This window comes from Colias croceus, chromosome 24 (assembly GCF_905220415.1).
Source record: "Colias croceus chromosome 24, ilColCroc2.1".
NCBI lineage: Eukaryota > Metazoa > Arthropoda > Insecta > Lepidoptera > Pieridae > Colias > Colias croceus.
Window position 1 is genome coordinate 6,265,264 of NC_059560.1, and position 19,727 is coordinate 6,284,990.

General features: G+C 33.4%; 1 protein-coding gene across 1 annotated transcript; it reads left to right on the plus strand.

Annotated features, from left to right (window-relative positions):
• On the plus strand, positions 1-18,413 carry LOC123702727 (N-acetyl-D-glucosamine kinase). Its single transcript, XM_045650514.1, has 7 exons — positions 1-160; positions 4,595-4,778; positions 5,154-5,316; positions 12,097-12,186; positions 13,018-13,194; positions 16,258-16,466; positions 17,644-18,413. Exons 1-7 carry the CDS (start codon positions 126-128, stop codon positions 17,851-17,853), a joined length of 1,068 nt encoding a protein of 355 aa, XP_045506470.1. The 5' UTR covers positions 1-125; the 3' UTR covers positions 17,854-18,413.
• Positions 18,414-19,727: the final 1,314 nt, after the last annotated feature.

Sequence of the window (19,727 nt, forward strand, 5' to 3'; positions counted from 1 at the left end):
GCTTTAGTTTTAGTTTGACGTCGTGTTCGTGGCAAGCTGTTGTGTTTATTGTGATTATAGTTTATTGATAACTTACCGCCAATACGCCTTACTACAAGTCTAATAATATTCATTGTTTTTAAACTATGAATGGACTGAAGCTATTTGGCGGTGTTGAGGGGTAAGAACATTTATTTATTCAATATAGTTTATGAATATAGACTCAATACAATATCGTTGAAAGTAGAAAGGTCGCCTTGAATTCTTTGCTATTTCGAAATGCACAAATTATTGTAACAATTGCTTAATTAAAATATACACAGCCTCCAGATTTCATACAATATGTCAGTCGATACAGTATCTTATAGCTTCACGACAAAAAAAAAAGTTAAATGTCAACATTAAAAAGCTGGCCACGTTTATTAAAAAGTAAACATTGCATATGGAATATAATTCAAAATAAACTTTATGTGATGGCATTAAGATTGTTAATAGGAAACTGGTTTTACTATAAAGAATGTGAAGAATTCGCTGCACCTGACAACCTTGAACACTTTTCGCGCTTACTTTTCTATATCAATAGTGATTGGATTTTATTACATCCGTCATTGTTTATGTGGTTTTTTGTCAACAGAAAAATTAATATTTTATTTATAAATAAATTAAAATTACGAAGAATTAGTCTTTCATCCATAATATTTTATTCGACAATTAATATTTTATAATTAAAAACAATTTTAAGACTATGTACCTAGGTATAATCCATATTGTATTATGTATAATCTGTACAAATTGTATCAATAAGTGAGAAGCTAAATATTTTTTTCGAACGAAAATTAAAAACGAAACAATTTGGTCTCATTGTTCTTCCTTTGAATTTATGATTTCTAATTTCTCACAAAATACGAAAGCATATTAGTTATTACTTATTACATTCAAATATCACCGTGGAGTTATTTATTTATGTAAATTAAATTGAAGTAAAAAGTGTGCGTAAATACATAGGTACGTGTATTATATAAATGTTGCACACATACGCATTTTCTATACTTATAACGCAGGTTATTGACATTTGAAAGTTTAAAATGGGATAGTCATACAGTCATACTTCTATTATCACCAGTTATAAGTGGGTTAAATCGAAATAAAGTACTGTTCGAATTTATTCACTATACCTAGTTACTGGCAAGTTACCGCGTAGGTAGGTATTTAGTCTCGTAACTTTTTTGTAAAACCTCATGATTATTGACCTAAGTATTGTTTTTTTTAATAAAATCCAAAATGCTAAAATATAATTAAGTAACTCTAAATAATTATAAATAGCACGTAGGTAGGTATTGTAGCTGTCTCATTTAGACGGTAAAATTTCGCCTACCTAGTAAATACCACGCCTACCTAGACAAAATTAGAAAATTATAAATCACTAGCTGTGCCGCGCGATTTCACCCGCGAACGAATTTGCGGGCAAAATAAAGTTATTCCTATAAATAATCCTATATTTATTACCACATTAGTATTCTATAATCCTATTTGATTGAACTATGTTAATTAAAGTAAGGATAGCGCCCGGCAAACTTCTTGGCCATAAAGTAGCGAGGTCGGGGAAGTTTGCACATCAAGTTTTAGTACATTTTTATATGCGCAAGCTGTCCCCACCACGCTACATTTTGGCCAAGAAGTTTGCCGGGCGCTATAGTACTTATAATTTGTAAGTACATAAATAACTATAACGTCTAAACAGATTCAATGTCTAGCCTAGACCCTTGCCTTAACGATTGGTTTTGACCTCAACGCAATGAATCTAGTTTATTCATAGATTTAAATAGTGCCTATACGCAACCAGCATTTATTTTGTGATTACACAAAAATAAATCTTATAGAAATAGTTTTAAAGTCTCGTTATATTACCGTAGAGTAACTAGGTATACATCTATAGTATGTATAAATAAAGCTGAAGAGTTTGTTTGTTTGTTTGAACGTGGTCCGATTTGAAAAATTCTTTCGGTGTTAGATAGCCCATTTATCGAGGAAGGCTATAGTTAGTCTCAGGAGCGAAGCCACGCGGGTGAAACCGCGAAGCGAAACTACATATATTCAATGGCTATAGTAAAGTGAATGCATCTCTATCGAAGTGTTAGGTTCGATAGCCATAGAATTATACATATAGTTATTTATAAATATTTTAAATAATCACTACCTACATAGGTACCTAGTATAAAACAAAGTCGCTTTCTCTGTCCCTATGTCCCTTTGTATGCTTCTATCTTTAAAACTACGCAACGGATTTTGATGCGGTTTTTTTAATAGATAGAGTGATTCAAGAGAAAGGTTTTAGTATATAATTTATTAGATTTTAGAAGCCGCGGGTGGTAAGCTAGTAAATATATATTTTACTTTAATTTATTATAGAGCTATAAATTTGTACGCTCTATGTACCTATTTCACTTGCAATAAAATGAATGCACTCACGATAATGTTTATAAAATTATTGTTTACATGTAAATAATAAAGATATGATCAAATGAACAGTCGCTATCTTCCTGAATCGATATCTGCTATCAATTTCATGAGTTCAAAACAAATTATTATGAAGTGCGTTTTTGTATCTTACTAGCTTTTCTCCCTGCTTTTGTTTGATATTAATTTCCACCAATTTCAAATTTACACTCCGAAATAAATGAATAATATTATAGTCATTTATTGCTGTAGAAATATACATTTACAATAAGCAAAAGGCAGCCTTATCGCTAGGTAGCGATCTCTACCAGGCAAAAAGTTAAGTAATTTCTTTTTTAATCGCGATCACTACTCCCGCATATTGCAAACACATTTTATTTATTTTCTTTTAATCGCTTTGATTTTTTTTATCCATATCGGTAAAATTTACGACTACACGAATTTTATTTCGTAGATATTGAGATGTTTTTAATCGTATTCAAAATTCAACGCATCATTAGGCTCATATTATTCGATAAACGGGCTAACTATCCATACTAATATTAATTGTATACGTAGTATATTATTATTAGTCTGTGCTAATATTATAAATGCGAAAGTCTGTCTCGCTGTCTGTTGCTCAATCACGCCTTAGGTACCTACTGAACCAATTTGCATGAAATTTGGTATAGAGATATTTTGATACCCGAGATAGGACATAGGATAGGTTTTATCCCGGAAATCCCACGGGAACGGGAACTATGCGGGTTTTTCTTCGACTGCGCGGGCGATGCCGCAGGTGGAAAGCTAGTCCAAAATAAATTAAAAAATCTAATAATTTAATGAGGTTCCTAAGATTCGTACCTATTTAAGATTCATACGCATGCGCATGTAATACAACACCTATGTAACTGTAACTGCATTCTTGCAAATTAATGTATTTTGAATTTGAATTTCGGTAAGTACGTAGTTCAATTAATCAATCTGAAGAGATTATTTGTTTGAACAACTAAATAATAATAGTATGTAGATAAAATAGCAACATGCAATTCTAATTCCTTTTTTCTACACAGTGTAAACACACCGCTACTATCTTGTTTATCAACCTGCTTGTGGCGGTTTTATCAGATATCCAAAATCTATTAACAAGCCCTTATCACCTTGAACTTGAATAGCAAAATAGATTACTTCCTCCATATTATCATAATATGCCAAATTTATTGTTTTAAAGATTGTATAACTAAAATAGTTTTCCGCTCGCTGCTTCGCCCACTTTGACTAAAACAACAAATTGGATATACTAAATTATTTCGCGAGAACCGGTCTATCTATAAAAAAACCGCATTAAAATTCGTTGCGTAGTATAAAAAATACATTGGGACAAATAGACACTAGTTTTATATGCAGTTATTATAGTAATTGTCAATTGATAACAATTGATGATAACTTCTAGCCGGGATTGCTCTGCTTTCTTTAGGAACAGTCTGATGGATAAAATTCTATGATATTATAATATTTTGTAAGTTATAAAATTGAATCCCATTAGATCAACGAATATAAAATAACCAATAGGATTCTTTAAACGACAAAGTACAGCGACGACAGCTGTTGGAACAGGAAAAAATAATTGATAGCGTCCTTGGAAATGATTGAAATGACATTTGAATATTGATGAATGATGAGATTAATTAGATCAATTAATTAGTTACTTAGACAGATACCTGTAATAAAATGTAAGTTGTCGACGCTTTGAAGTTTAAATATTACGCCAACATATTACAAAATTATTTGCAACTAGCTTTCCGCCTGCGGCTTCGTCCGCGTTTTCAAAGAGAAACCCGCATAGTTCCCGTTCCCGTGGGATTTCCTGGATAAAACCTAGCCTATGTTGTTCAGTGAAGATGCGGCTTTCTAATGATGAAATAATTTTTGAAATGGGTCCAGTAGTTTATGCGTGAAAACCATACATACATACATAATTACAAACCTTTCCTCTTTATAATATTAGTATAGATAACTAAACCACGTAGACAAACTGCAATCCCGATATTTGATAAAGAAATGAATCAAAATGTATGTTTTGTATTTTTCCTCTATCACCCATAAAACAAGACAAGAAAGACCAGACCTAATACATTAAAATTCCAATCATCATTCTAAAATCTAAATTTCTCCACAGAGGCGCGACACATTCTAATCTCGTGATATGCGACGAAACAGGGAAGGTGGTTGGCCGCTCAAAAGGGCTCGGCACAAATCACTGGAACCTCGGTATTGAAGAATGTGCCAACAGAATCATAAAGATGGTGGAACTGGCGAAAGACGACGCTGGTGTACCACGGGATGTGCCTTTGGATTCTTTAGTAAGATCTTTTGTATGTTTGTTGTTTCCCTACCATTAAAATGTACCATTTAAAGTTCTGCATGATTTATGATCAGCTGCGAGTGACGCCGTCCACGCAGAAATAATAATTTTGTAGTAAGATCTTCTTGTAGTAAACCACAAAACACATAACTTTATATTAGAACAAAATATTTTCTCATAACGACGACATAAATGAACGAGCAGTTAGTTAAATTTTTATAATTTTCCTTGGTATTGAATATGACACGACTCTTACGCACCTTATAATATCCTCTTTTCAACCATGCAAAGATTAAACTCAATTTTATAATCATTAAAGATTCCCTTACCATTTTCTAAAAGAGCCATAACATAGCCAGACTTGTCTCTCCAGGGTCTAACACTATCGGGCTGTGAACAAGAAAGCAGTAACGCAGAACTAGCTAGGCGCGTCAAAGAAATGGACCAGAATTGTGCTCAAGAGATATTCGTAGCCTCGGACACAGCTGGTTCCTTGTTCACAGGCGCTACTGAAGGAGGCATGGTACTTATTGCTGGTAAGTAGATCTGGAAATGCTTTTAGAAGTGTATAGAATAAGCTAATAAGCATTTAGAGGTGTAAAAAGAGCAAAAGATTACATTTTTTAATAGAAGAGTAGGCAAAAAAGCGCCTGGTGGTAAGGAATTCCACAGCCTATAGGCATCTAGAGACGTTTCCGAATAGGTTATTAATTATTTTTTAATTATCATGGCTTTGTATGTGTAATTTGATAGGATTTTAAAAGAGTAGCTACAGTCTTATTCTGGCTCTTCTCTGTAGAAAATGCTTTGCGAACTGGTGGTAAATATTTTATTTAAAAATGCTACGTGAATCGTCTGAATGTATCTATTTGAATCATTTTTTGACAAATTAATTCAGAGTGGTTTTTCTCCCGATTCAAAAAATGTTGAGGAAACAAGAAAATATATTTGGAGAAATTATTTAGGACACATATTATTATATTGTGATTCAGGATTTCATGTGCTCATGATATCATTGTTATTTTCAATTTGTGTGCATTCAGAAGACCAATTTACAAGTATTTTTAAGCAGTTGCCAGCATTTATAGCTTAGCTCATTTTGGAACTACAGTTGTGAAGAGTCCAGGAATATTTCATCATTACAAAATGTAACCCTTACGTTTTCCTCAACATGCATTTGATGTATCGGCTTTGCTTTCTGGAGAATCCCTTAAATGATAAATGGGCAGCCATTAATTTAGTTAGAGAGTACTTTATCATGCATCATATGATTATATACTATTTGTGGACGTATCTGCAAGGCAATTGACCTGAACCGTTTTACCAAGATCAATTGAACAATTTTTTGATTGCTTCGATTATTGTCATTGTATTTTTAGTGTAATGATATTGGCCTTGGTTGTATTGGTCTGAATGTGGCACTTAATGGGCCCTCTACACAATGGGCAGCGTTGGCGAGTAGAGGCATTCACGATAGTGTAGACTGTAGAAGGCCTAAATATGAGCGGCCGTCATTTTAAATGTTTTTTTTTTATAATTGCCGTACTGGCAGCAAACATCGACGATCATTTGTTGGGCCAACGCTGCCCATTATGTAGAGGGCCCATAATCATTTGCGAACTTTGTAATAATGGTAATTCTTCACAAGATAGAGGGAATATTAAAATTAATTTGCGTTTTATTTGCTTGTTGCATGAATTATTTATTGCCTCAAGTGTAATTATAGATGCGCATATGCATAGTTATGGAAAATAAAGAATAAATTGTTGCGAACACGTGCGGTATCTAAGCGTGCGGTTAATACCTACTATGTACTTAATATGTAATGAAATACCTTTTAGATCGGATAGAGTTATAGATCAAGAAGCTTATATCTAATTAAGATTCTTGGTATAGATAATACAAAAAATGCTTCAAACAAATGTCAAAATTTAATTTAAAATTTTCGCTGGTTTTCCACACCTTTAGCATTTTGACTAATTTTCTCTCATTTTTCCCTAACATTTTATACGTTTTAACTTTGATTTTACATCAGGTAGTATAACAATTATTTCTTACTACGTGACTTCAACCGACCAATCCTTTGCGATGTATTCAAACAACAAAAAAAACAATGTGTTCTTCTATTTGCATACTGCAAAAATTGATTATTTCTCCTTACACCATCAGGATTATATGTCAATAGGAAACGTATAACCAATATAATGAACCTTGATCAACGTATCTTGCTCTCATTAGTAAATGGGACATCTGATAACCCCTCGCCTTGATCGCGACGTGTTGTGAATTTATAACGACATGTTGTTTTGGTTTGGAAAAAACTCTTTTTTTTTTTCACTTTTTACTAGCTTTCCGCCTGTGGCTTCGCCCGCGTAGTACAACGTATACTTTCCGTTCTCGTGGGATTACCGGCATAAAACATATCCTATGTACTTTCTTTCAAACTATCTTTGTATCAAATTTTATCCAAATCGGTTCAGTGGTTAAGGCATAATGAAGAGACAGACAGATAGTTACTTTCGCGTTTATAATATTAAGTAGGGATGTCGTTACAGAGTTTTGAATCCATAATTATCTAATACTAATATTATAAAGCTACAGAGTTTGTTTGTTTGTTTGAACGCGTTAATCTCTGGAACTACTGGTCCGATTTAAAAAATTATTTCGGTGCTAGATAGCTCATTTATCGAGGAAGGCTATAGGGGTATCATCACGCTACGACCAACAGGAGTGGAGCCACGGGGGTGAAACCGCGCGGAGCAGCTAGTTGTATTATAATATAGATGTGGTTATTGGTTATTTCCATACTCAGGTTGATCTGTTTGTTGATTGTTTTCTTTTTTGAGTTCTTTATTAATAAATTTAAATAACATTTCCTCTAAAACATACTATACTGGTACTCATGTAACTATGCTTTTACTTTCGTTCTTATTATCTATGTAGGTACATAGTAGAGATACGTACAAACATAGAAAGTGGGTGGCATTTGTATTTTCTATTATTTGTATTTGCATTTTTGAGCGATTACATTGAATACCATCTCTTTAGACTTATAAACTGACTAGCTTTCCGCCCGCGTCTTCAAAGAAAAACCCGCATAGTTCCCGTTCCCGTGATATTTCCGGGATAAAACCTATCCTATGTGTTAATCCAAGTTACCCTCTATATGTGTGCTAAATTTCATTGAAATCGGTTCAGTAGGTAGTATTTGCGTGAAATAGTAACAAACACACACACCACCACACACACACATCCTCACAAACTTTCGCATTTATAATATTAGTAGGAAGTAGGATAGTTATTATTTTAATATTTTAACTCTGCTATTTCGTACATAACATTATTTGTACTTTATTGATAACTAGCTGATCCGCGCGGTTTCACCCCCGTGGCTCCACTCCTGTTAGACGTAGCGTGATGATATATAGCCTATAGCCTTCCTCAATAAATGAGCTATCTAACACCGAAATAATTTTTCAAATCGGACCAGTAGTTCCCGAGATTAGCGCGTTCAAACAAACAAACAAACAAACAAACTCTTCAGCTTTATAATATTAGTATAGATTATTTAAAGAAATAAAAATATTGGTAAATATTTAATAGGAATTATTCCAAAAAATACATTTTATATTTTTAGAAAAACGCGCTAATAATATATTAAATTCCTCAGATACATGAAGTATCCAAAAACGGCATTGAAATCTAAAATTCTATGCATATATTAATTATTAAACGCACGACCTTATCAAGCGAATGTGTAATATCGGAAACGACTATCTCACATACTGTTTAGTTTTTAGATCATACTAGTTGTTCGTCCCGGTTCCGCCTGAGTAGGTAACTCACCTATTTTTTTAAAGGATACCTATAGAAAAAATACATAACTTACATACGTCTATAGGGCTCTTCATCTTGCAGTTACAAAAAAGTAAAAGTAAAAGATAGTATTTATCATAATATCCTATCCTACTTCCTAACTACTAATATTATAAATGTGAAAGTGTGAGAGGATGTGTGTGTGTTTGTTACTCTTTCACGCAAATACTACTGAACCGATTACAATGAAATTTAGCACACTCATAGAGGGTAACTTGGATTGACATATAGGATAGGTTTTATCCCGGAAATCCCACGGAAAAGGGAACTATACGGGTTTTTCTTTGAAGCCGCGGGCGGATAACTAGTATATAATAAATTGCATAATTTTAACTTCTCTGCTTTGCCCGGGTTAAAATTTTCAGTTACATTTTGAAATTTGGAACGTGGAAAAGAGATTTATTATTAAATTATCTATTTATAAAGAAAGATATATTATTATCACATTTGATGCAATCGTTTGGCAAGCCCGTACAAATATTTTGGTGATGCATATTTATTTATATATAGACGTAGATATAGATAATTGATATTGGTATCATGTTATGAACTTAAAATATGTATTTTACACATTTCCTATTTCACATTTATGATCAAACATTTAAATAATTTATGTACACAACAGATATAAAGCGGATAATGACCATTATTATGTATGCACTTACCTCATCCTATGCAAATTACATAATAGGTATTATAATGTATTTCCTTATATAAAAATATATTTTATTCTCATTTAGTTTAAGAACAAAATGTCATGTTAAATTTTCTCCTAGTTAAAAAGATTATTTTAACTACCAAATTAATAAACAAAACGGCAAAGGCCCAAAAAATAGTTAAAACCAAAAAAGGTACAAAACCTCGAAATTTTTAATTAAATATACCTAAACATGATTATACAAATATGTGACTACTAGCTTTCCACCCGCGGCATCGCCCGCGAAGTCAAAGAAAAACCCGCATAGTTCCCGTTCCCGTTGATTTTCCGGAATAAAAACTATCCTATGTCCCGAGGTAAAAAGTAGCCTATGTCCTTTCTCGGGTATCAAAATATCTCTATACCAAATTTCATGCAAATTGGTTCAGTAGTTAAGGCGTGATTAAGTAACAGACAGATAGACAGAGTTACTTTTGCATTTATAATATTAAGTATGGATTACTTATTATAGTAAAAGATTAGACAAAAAAAAAATATTATTAAATATTAATAGTAGACTAACTAGATATCGCTAATATCCGGAATATTGATTAAATTCCGTATTATTCATAATTAATAATTCCTGTTACACTAAAATCTTGATAATATTCTTCCTATAAATAAATTCAAGTTTTTTATCAGATATCGTAAAAAGTCTTATTATATTTTATCAACATAAATGTTTATCATACTTACTACAATTGTGTTTATTATGTAAATCTAAAGAACGCTTGTTATCTTGCATCAAAAAGATAAAACAGGTAAATAACCGTATAGTTAAAGGAAATGGAATTATCAATGTAACTATTATTAACGTTAAGATAACTACATCTATACATATAATAAATCTGTAGAAGGGTCAATTCTGTACATTGAAAATATTAAAAAAATAAATAGCAGGGGGTGTTACTGGATATCCGATACCAAACCCAAATATGTGATTAAAAAATTTTTGTCTGTCTGTCTGTCTGTCTGTCTGTCTGTCTGTATGTGAAGACATCACGTGAAAACTACCGGTTCGATTTCGATGAAACTTGGTATAATTATACATTATTATCCTGGGCGTAAAATAGGATACTTTTTATCCTGGAAAAATACGTAGAAAAAAAAAATAATCTTAATTTTTCAGTTTTCTCCATAGACGTTGTTCCGTAGAACCGCGAACACACGTTGCGTATTATTATAGGCCTAGCCGTATTTGGGTCCAATAGATATTTATAAGATATCATTTTCAGAGTTACTCAAAATGGAGAAAATATAAACCATCCACGCGAAGACCGACATCCGCGCGGACGGAGTCGCGGGCGGAAGCTAGTATATAATAAAGTAATTCGTCTTGTCGCGTCACTTGCATTCTCTATTTATTCCCCGTTAAGTTTGATTATCTATAAAATCATCCTATCCTACTAATATTATAAATGTGACAATTTGTGAGGATGGATGTATGTGTATTTGTAGGTATGTATGTTTGTTACTCTTTCACGCAAACACTACTGAACCGATTACCATGTTTAGCACACATATATAGAGAGTAACTTAGATTAACACATAGCATAGGTCTTACCCCGGAAATCCCACGGGAACGGGAACTATGCGGGTTTTTCTTTGACAACGAGCGCGAAACCGCGGGCGGAAAGCTAATAACTATTTATTTATTTATTTGTTTATTTCAGGCAACAAATGTAGTTACAGTTAAAGGTCTTGATATAACTTAAAAACTACGGCCCATATGAACTTAAAACTACTTGAACATTTATTAGTAATTTGTATAAATAAGATATCTATCTATTATTTTATTAGTAATTTGTATAAATAAGATATCCTAGATGATTAAAATACTAATTTAACATTGTTTCTGACTGAACATCGAGTACATTATATTATACAAAACATCACCGTTATGACGCAAATGGTAGTTAATTGCATGTTTATCGGGCGAGTCGATTGCAATAACAGATGTGTACTGAATATGCTGAAAATAATAACATTAAGATTATTATTTTATGAAAAAGTGAAGTTATGTGTCCCTTTGTGGGGTCTTTTTATCATATACTAGCTAAGCCCCGCGGTTTCACCCGTGTGGCGCCGCTCCTGTTGGTCTTAGTGGGATGACATATTATAGCCTATAGCCTTCCTCGATGAATGGGCTATCTAACACCGAAAGATTTTTTTTAATCGGACCGGTAGTTCCTGAGATAAGCACGTTCAAACAAACAAACAAACAATCAGTCAAACAAACAAACTCTTCAGCTTTATAATATTAGTATAGATTACAATAACTATAATTTAATGTCGTTATGAATCGATCTTCTTTTAATTATTATCTATCAATATACTTAGCACTGTTGCTCAACTAGGAAAGAAAAAGTTTCAAAAGTAAAACACACACACTATCAAAAGTAAAAATTCCCACTGAAATAATTAATAAGAACATTACCTGAATCCCATTTCACAATTTATCAAAGTTTTAATTTTTTTTTACAATATTACTTATACAAATTTTTAAATTACTAGTTGTGCTCCGCGGTTTTACCTGCAGTGCTCCGCTCCTGTTAGCTTAGCGAGATGATAATATTAATATATTGCCTTCCTCGATGAAAGGGCATCTAACACCGAAGTAATTTTTAAAATCGGACCAGTAGTTCCCGAGATTCGCGGGTTCAAACAAACAAACTCTTCAGCTTTATAATATTAAGTATAGATTTGTATAGATACTTTGTAATATATTTTTTGTAATTTACAGGTACAGGATCAAACGCTCTGCTCAGGACACCAGATGGTCAGCAATTTGGTTGTGGTGGATGGGGATACCTTCTTGGAGATGAGGGTGGTGGTGAGTTGTCTAAATACCTTGAAAATATAAATTCTATACTATAAAAATGAATCGCAAAATGTGTTGGTAAGCGCATAACTCGAGAACGGCTGAACCGATTTCGTTAATTCTTTTTTTATAATATTCCTTGAAGTACGAGGATGGTTCTTATGGAGAGAAAACGTAAATATGTACCACGGGCGAAACCGGGGCGGACCGCTAGTATATTATAAATATAAATATATTGTTCTGGTTAAAATTATACTGGATGGAATAAAAGTTGTAGTTTTCCACATGAATATATTAAAAATGTAACTTTTATTGTATTTTTTATAAAATATATTATTAAATTCACTTCCTTATCGTTGCTTTATCACTTTCGGTTAACCTGACTTGAATTATAATGACACTTTACATATAGGAAGGTGTTACGAAATCACAAGGTACACGCTCAACATATTTTGTTAAATGTTTGATGATTTAAAAAGACACAAAAAATCTGTGTTTTTTTTTTGGAATCAGAATCATCTTAGAACTTTATATTTTCTTTCGAGGTTTCGAATTACTATACAAGTAAAAAAAGTGTGCGTGTACTAGTGTACACACGTAAAAAGTGAAACTTCGTTATGACCTTATTTTTCAAAAAATAATTTACTATATGTAACTTTACAGAAATACGTCGAATCACGCGTGGTAGGGATAAGAAAAAGATGGCGCGTAACGGAAAAATGTCACGCATAACGAAAAAATGTTACTAATGTTACACTAAATTTTTTTCCAACCCCGATAAAGAAGTTTCACTTCAATAATACTAATTTTACCTTTTTTGTCACATTTTTTGTTTCATTCCAGCATACTGGATAGCCCACAGAGCAATCAAAATGATATTCGACGACAAAGACGGTTTCCGCGCTTCCCCCCACCCCACGGACAAAGTGTGGGAGGTAGTTAGGAATTACTTCAAGGCTGAAACCAGAGCGGATCTGCTGCCGTATGCGTATAAACACTTTGAGAAGTCGTTTTTTGCAGGTGAGTTAGAATGAATAGGTACGTTTTATTGTACTAGAAAAAAGAATTAGAATTTGACAAAAAATATTTATAATTTATTAAAAATAGAACAGACAGACAGACAATAGAAAATAGTACTTACAGAATCAGTGGGTATAGTCTAATTTTGGGACGCTTAAAATCTAAGAAATGTAATTCATAAACACTTAAAACATGAATATTTTTTTAAAATTTGTAAGTTTTTTTATTAACAGTATTTGTATAAAATTATGAGTACGATACACAAAAAATTGGACTAACAGCACAACTTCCGCTATACTGTGCCTACACGGTCACGCAATGTTTTTGCGAACGAGCATTCGCGACCGCTCGTCGACCTATCTTAGATACAAATAGTTTTTAGTTATTACGTATCTTTTAATATTTGCAACTAGCGACACTGCTGCGTTGTCTATATATAAGAAGTTCTAAATATACATAGTTCCTTCATTTACTGCAATTTGAAACATAAAACAAGTGATAACTGCGTTAAAAACAACCGACTTCAAACTTGCACTTGCAAAATTTACAAATACCTACAGACAAAAATGCTCATAAAATAAAAACTACTGGGCCTATCCGAATAAAATTTTATGGGACCAATTCGACACCATCCCGCATCGAACAAAAAAAGAATCACGTAAATCGGTTCAGAAACCTCGGAGTAATCGGTGTACATACATGTTAGAGCGTGGTTGTATTACGTAATTAAATACTGATATAATATTTCTTAGACATCTTTACTCGACCAAAGTCAAGACAATAATGACTTGCAACTGCAGACGACCGTTATTTATAGTACGATCAAAACAACTATTCGAGTGGTGTGACAGTGTGAGTCAGCGCAGGTGTTATTTGTGTTGTTTTGATCGTTATTTTGAATACGACATGAAATATTATTATTGCTAGATAATTAAATGATTGTTAAGACTTTTATCCAATTGGTTATTGTTAAAATAATTAATGAAGTTAATCAATTGATTTACTTTTAAAATATAATTTTATCGTTAAATTAATCGCGCTAACACGGCCATTCTGAAGAAAGCTCGTGCTCTGAGCGGTAATTCAAAACTCAAAATATCAATGAAATAATTCACTTCAGCTGGTGACATTAAGACTTGTTTTAAGTACATAATATTCAAATTATTTGTTTCTTTGTCCAGTTGTCAGACTAAACCACTGTCTGGATCCATACTGACAAGTGACAATCAGGTTATTATTATTTCCCGCCCAGTTGTAAGACTAAGTCACAGAAAACCCGTACAGACAAGTGGCATTCGATTCTATTATTATCTGCCCAGTTGTCAGACTAAGTCACAGAAGACCCGTACAGACAAGTGGCATTTGATTGTATTATTATTTGCCCAGTTGTCAGACTAAGTCACAGAAGACCCGTACAGACAAGTGGCATTCGATTGTATTATTATCTGCCCAGTTGTCCGACTAAGTCACAGAAGACCCGTACAGACAAGTGGCATTCGATTTGTATTATTATCTGCCCAGTTGTAAGACTAAGTCACAGAAGACCCGTACAGACAAGTGGCATTCGATTTGTATTATTATCTGCCCAGTTGTCAGACTAAGTCACAGAAGACCCGTACAGACAAGTGGCAGTCGATTATCATAATAAGTTTCCATTACCGCTAACACGGTCATCTAAATTCTGCTTTGGTACTATTCTTACACGTACATAGGACACAATAGCAGTTTAGCAATTGCTTGTACTTTTCGCTTCATAGCAATCACTGTGGAGTATTATTGTGATTTGATATTTGCATAGTATTCGATAGCTCAACGAATTTTTCCAGCTGCGAACAGCGGCTTCTGTATCTCATCTGTATCTCAACTCTCAAGTGATAACCATAGTCCTGGAACATAATTAAAAGTTAAAACAAGTTATATCCGGCTTTGCCATAGTAAAACAATAACACAATAACGTCCTCGTACGTTCATATGAAATGAGTACGGTAATTTATCTCGTGATATCAAAACACAATGTATTATAACACAAACATAACCGCTCGGCCAAACTGACCTTATAGAATCCATATCCAATACCATCTCATCCACATGATGAACTCAAACTCAAATATTGATTTATTCAACTGGACTTCGCTTAGAAGCGTTTTTCAATCGTCAAAATACAGAAAAATAATAATTTACCACCACAATAGCTTACACTGGGCGCCATCGAAGGCACCACATTGGATTCAAATTCCCTAGGATCAAAACCTTATTATTTGTGACATAAGTTCGTCGTTCTCTTACCATAATTAAAGGCTCAAATATCCTGGACAACCGCCCGGATTGCAAATCACATTATAATATTGATGAACTACATTACCGTTACAATATTTCACACCACAAACATTTACTTCACACAACTCACAAGAAAACACACATTGTGCGAGTTCTTTCATCCTTGCTAAGCATCCTTGTTTACTTGAAGTCAATTCAGTTCAATTTTTTCGAAGGTTGAAGACCACAGTCATAATGGTGACAGTGACAGGTACACAATGTCACGTAGTAAGATGGAAGATTTTGTGCCAGCCTGCCAGGATTCCGAGTAAGGGCTGGTTCATCTTCTACTTCTGATGTTAGAGCGTGGTTGTATTACGAAATTAAATACTGATATAATATTTCTTAGACATCTTTACTCGACCAAAGTCAAGACAATAATGACTTGCAACTGCAGACGACCGTTATTTATAGTACGATCAAAACAACTATTCGAGTGGTGTGACAGTGTGAGTCAGCGCAGGTGTTATTTGTGTTGTTTTGATCGTTATTTTGAATACGACATGAAATATTATTATTGCTAGATAATTAAATGATTGTTAAGACTTTTATCCAATTGGTTATTGTTAAAATAATTAATGAAGTTAATCAATTGATTTACTTTTAAAATATAATTTTATCGTTAAATTAATCGCGCTAACATACATAAAAAAAATATATATATACCGACCGAATTGATAACCTCCTCCATTTTTTGAAGTCGGTTAAAAAGAAATTAGATTTGAATAAAATAACCATTATTTCCAGGTCTAACAGCGCACCTCTCGGAACTAGCGTACACTGGGGACACGCTAGCGCAGCACGTGTTCGCGGACGCGGGCGCGTCGCTCGCGCGGCACGTGGCGGCGCTAGCGCGGCGCGCGAGCGGGCACGTGCGGGTCGTGTGCGTCGGCTCCGTGTGGCGCAGCTGGCCCGTGCTGCGGCCGGGCGTGCTCAGCGTGCTCAACGAGCGGCGGGTGGGGATTGGGAAATAATAAATCTATACATATATAATAAATCTGTAGAAGGGTCAATTCTGTACATTGAAAATATTGAAAAAATAAATAGCAGGGGGTGTTACTGGATCGATACCAAACCCAAATATGTGATTAAAAAAATTTTTGTCTGTCTGTCTGTCTGTCTGTCTGTCTGTCTGTCTGTCTGTCTGTATGTGAAGGCATCACGTGAAAACTAGCGGTTCGATTTCGATGAAACTTGTATAATTATACCTTATTATCCTGGGCGTAAAATAGGATACTTTTTATCCTGGAAAAATACCTAGAAAAAAATTAATCTTCATTTTTCAGTTTTATCCATAGACGTTGTTCCGTAGAACCGCGAACACACGTTGCGTATTATTATAGGCCTAGCCGTATTTGGGAATTGGGTCCAATAGATATTTATAAGATGTTATTGACAGAGGTACTCAAAATGGAGAAATAACCATCCACGCGAAGACCGACATCCGCGCGGACGGAGTCGCGGGCGGAAGCTAGTAATAAATAAATATGGACAATTTTCACACACGGCACACACAATCTGATCCCATACTAAGCTTTCGCTTGTGTTACGGCAACCAGATGGCTTAAACATACTATAGGTAGATTATTAACACCCAGACACAAAGCAAACATCTATGGTCATCACACAAATATTAGCCACGGGTGGGAATCGTACCCACGATATCTAGCTTGAAAGGCAGGGCCACTACCAACCAAGCCAACCGGTCAGTCAAGAATGAGATGTTCCACCGCAGCAAAAGCGTCACTTTCTAGCCTCTTCACTATCTCCAGAAATCAGTCCATTGCGACGTGAAGTAAAGACAAAAAGAAAACATACAGATTTCTTTATAAAGACAAAAAGAAATAAAGACAAAAAGCATGCATTTACACTATTAATAATAAGGATTCGAAATTTTCCTTGCTATTAAACACGTATTGCACTAAAAACACGAAATAGATCAACAGTGCAAAACAAATCCAGCCTTTCTTCCTATGTATTTATTCACTAACTTCATGATAATATATAAACAAAAAATACACTAAATTTAAAATAGTGTATTTCTTTTTCAGTATGTATTGATGCACTAACTTCATTATAATATAAAAACAAAAAAAATGCTTTAAAATTTAAAATAGTGTATTTCTTTTTCAGATAAACATGGAACTTGAGCTAGTCCGCTTGCGCGTATCAAGCGCTATGGGCGCCGCGTGGCTCGCAGCCAAGCACGTAAACTACAATCTGCCGCGAGACGATACAGCATTTTGCGAGGTTTTCTATACATACAGACCGGAGAACGGGAAGGTAAATGGTCACAAAGAAAATGGGTGTATTGGCTGCGGATGTACCGAATTTTTTAGCTAATTAATAATAATTTTTATTGGTTCTTTGAATCTAGACTATAGCTAGTCTGGGAAGTCCAGACTGCATTTAGGTATCATATAAATTGTACCAGAAATGGTGTGTAGAACTTTTTATATAGCTAACATTGTGAAAGGAAATGTATTTTTGTTTGTTTTTGTAAAGGATAATAATTATTAACAAGAGAGTAATTAGAAATTCTATAACTAAATAATTTCGAATGCATTTTCCTACAAAAGGCTATAAAACAAACAATGTTAGTTATTGAATATAATATAGATAAATAAAACACCATCTCATATCATATCAGTCAAAAAATAAAGGGCTTAGATTTAAGATCTATGTGCCAAATCTATTTTTTACAATTTTAATGTACGTAATATAATCGTTAATATGTGTATAACGAACTAATAAGGTTTCTCAAATATTATTTTTAGTAACTCAAATTATTTGTATACAATTCGAGTTGCTCAAATTATTTGTATACAATCTGAGTTACTCAAATAATTTGTATACAATTTGAGTTGCTTAATTTTCGGGAAAGAATTGAGAATCGGGTCTCAATTTAAGACAATAAGTACCTACCTGTAATATAAAATAAATAAAATATAGAATTATTGTGAACAATTGAAACAAATTCCAATTTAATAACATAATTTATTATTGGAAATAATTAAAGATCTGAATTGATCTGGATCTGATAAGAAATTTAATCATTATAAATACCTATAATACAATTTATCAAACATACAGGTATTAAGTAATTTTAAAAATGTATAAATACGTTTTTGTATCGTAAAATAATATGCTTAAGGTACATTTTTGGTTCTACGTAGTGAAACTAGTTTTTGACAGTACATAAAACAGTAGGTACCTATTATGAAAAACATAATTTGTTTGAAGGAACAAGTCTAACAGTGCATTTACATCAAACGAGCGAATGCTCATTCTAACCCCATTATGTCAAATTATTTTAGTGTAAACAGGCGTAGAGCATTCTTTCGTTGTCCTTAGTGCGTTCGATAAGTTTATATATGCAATGTTCTAATATTGAACAACATTGAAAACGAGTTTCTTTTACACTAAAAGATCACGAAAGAATGCTCTTGCTCCTGCTCTATATTTGTTTGATGTAAATGTCGCAGTGGGATTGTATAATCCGGCATCCGCCGTATTACATAACGGCTAGCTGTTATCAAAAACAGGGCCGTTTTGTAATGCGGCGGTTCAACGATTAGCCGTATTGCTGAGGATTTATTTTTTTCAAAATTCTACAAAAAGACGGTCGCGAGCCTATTTCTGTGTAGTTTTAAAAACACGAACCTAACCTAACCCAGCCCCTTATCCAAACGAAAAATTTCTGATTACGAATTCTCGACATATTACAAAATGCCGTTTATTTAGCCGCATTCAATACGGCTAATCGTTGAACCGCCGCATTACCAAACGGCCCTGTTTTTGAAAACAGCTAGCCGTAATGTATTACGGCGGATTATACAATCCGACTGCGACACAAATACACCGTGAGAAACTACTGGTTCGAATTTAAAATGCATATTATAGTCATGGCCTATAATAAAAAGGCTATAATAGAATGTATGTAATAAAACTAGTTTACCTATATTTATAAAACCAAAAATATGAGATATCTTGAGGAGGTCTATTTTAGTCAAATATGTATCATATGTAAAGTAGTTTTAAGGTTGTTTATTGTAGAAATATTAGTTCCTAAAGCATCTAGTTTTAGATTTGTAATCATTGTTTTGTTTTACTATGTAAATACATAATTACTGTTATTTTAACCACGATCTTAGTAAAATAACAATGTGTATATTGATTATGTTATATTTGATAGAATAAAGAATGTAAATCTAAAT

Bases quoted from the DNA above. Each gene is read 5' to 3' on its own strand.
- LOC123702727 (XM_045650514.1), top strand. From the start codon at position 126: ATGAATGGACTGAAGCTATTTGGCGGTGTTGAGGG. The intron at 12,187-13,017 runs GTGAGTTGTCTA...GTTTCATTCCAG, and splicing joins TCTTGGAGATGAGGGTGGTG to CATACTGGATAGCCCACAGA. The intron at 13,195-16,257 runs GTGAGTTAGAAT...CATTATTTCCAG, and splicing joins TGAGAAGTCGTTTTTTGCAG to GTCTAACAGCGCACCTCTCG.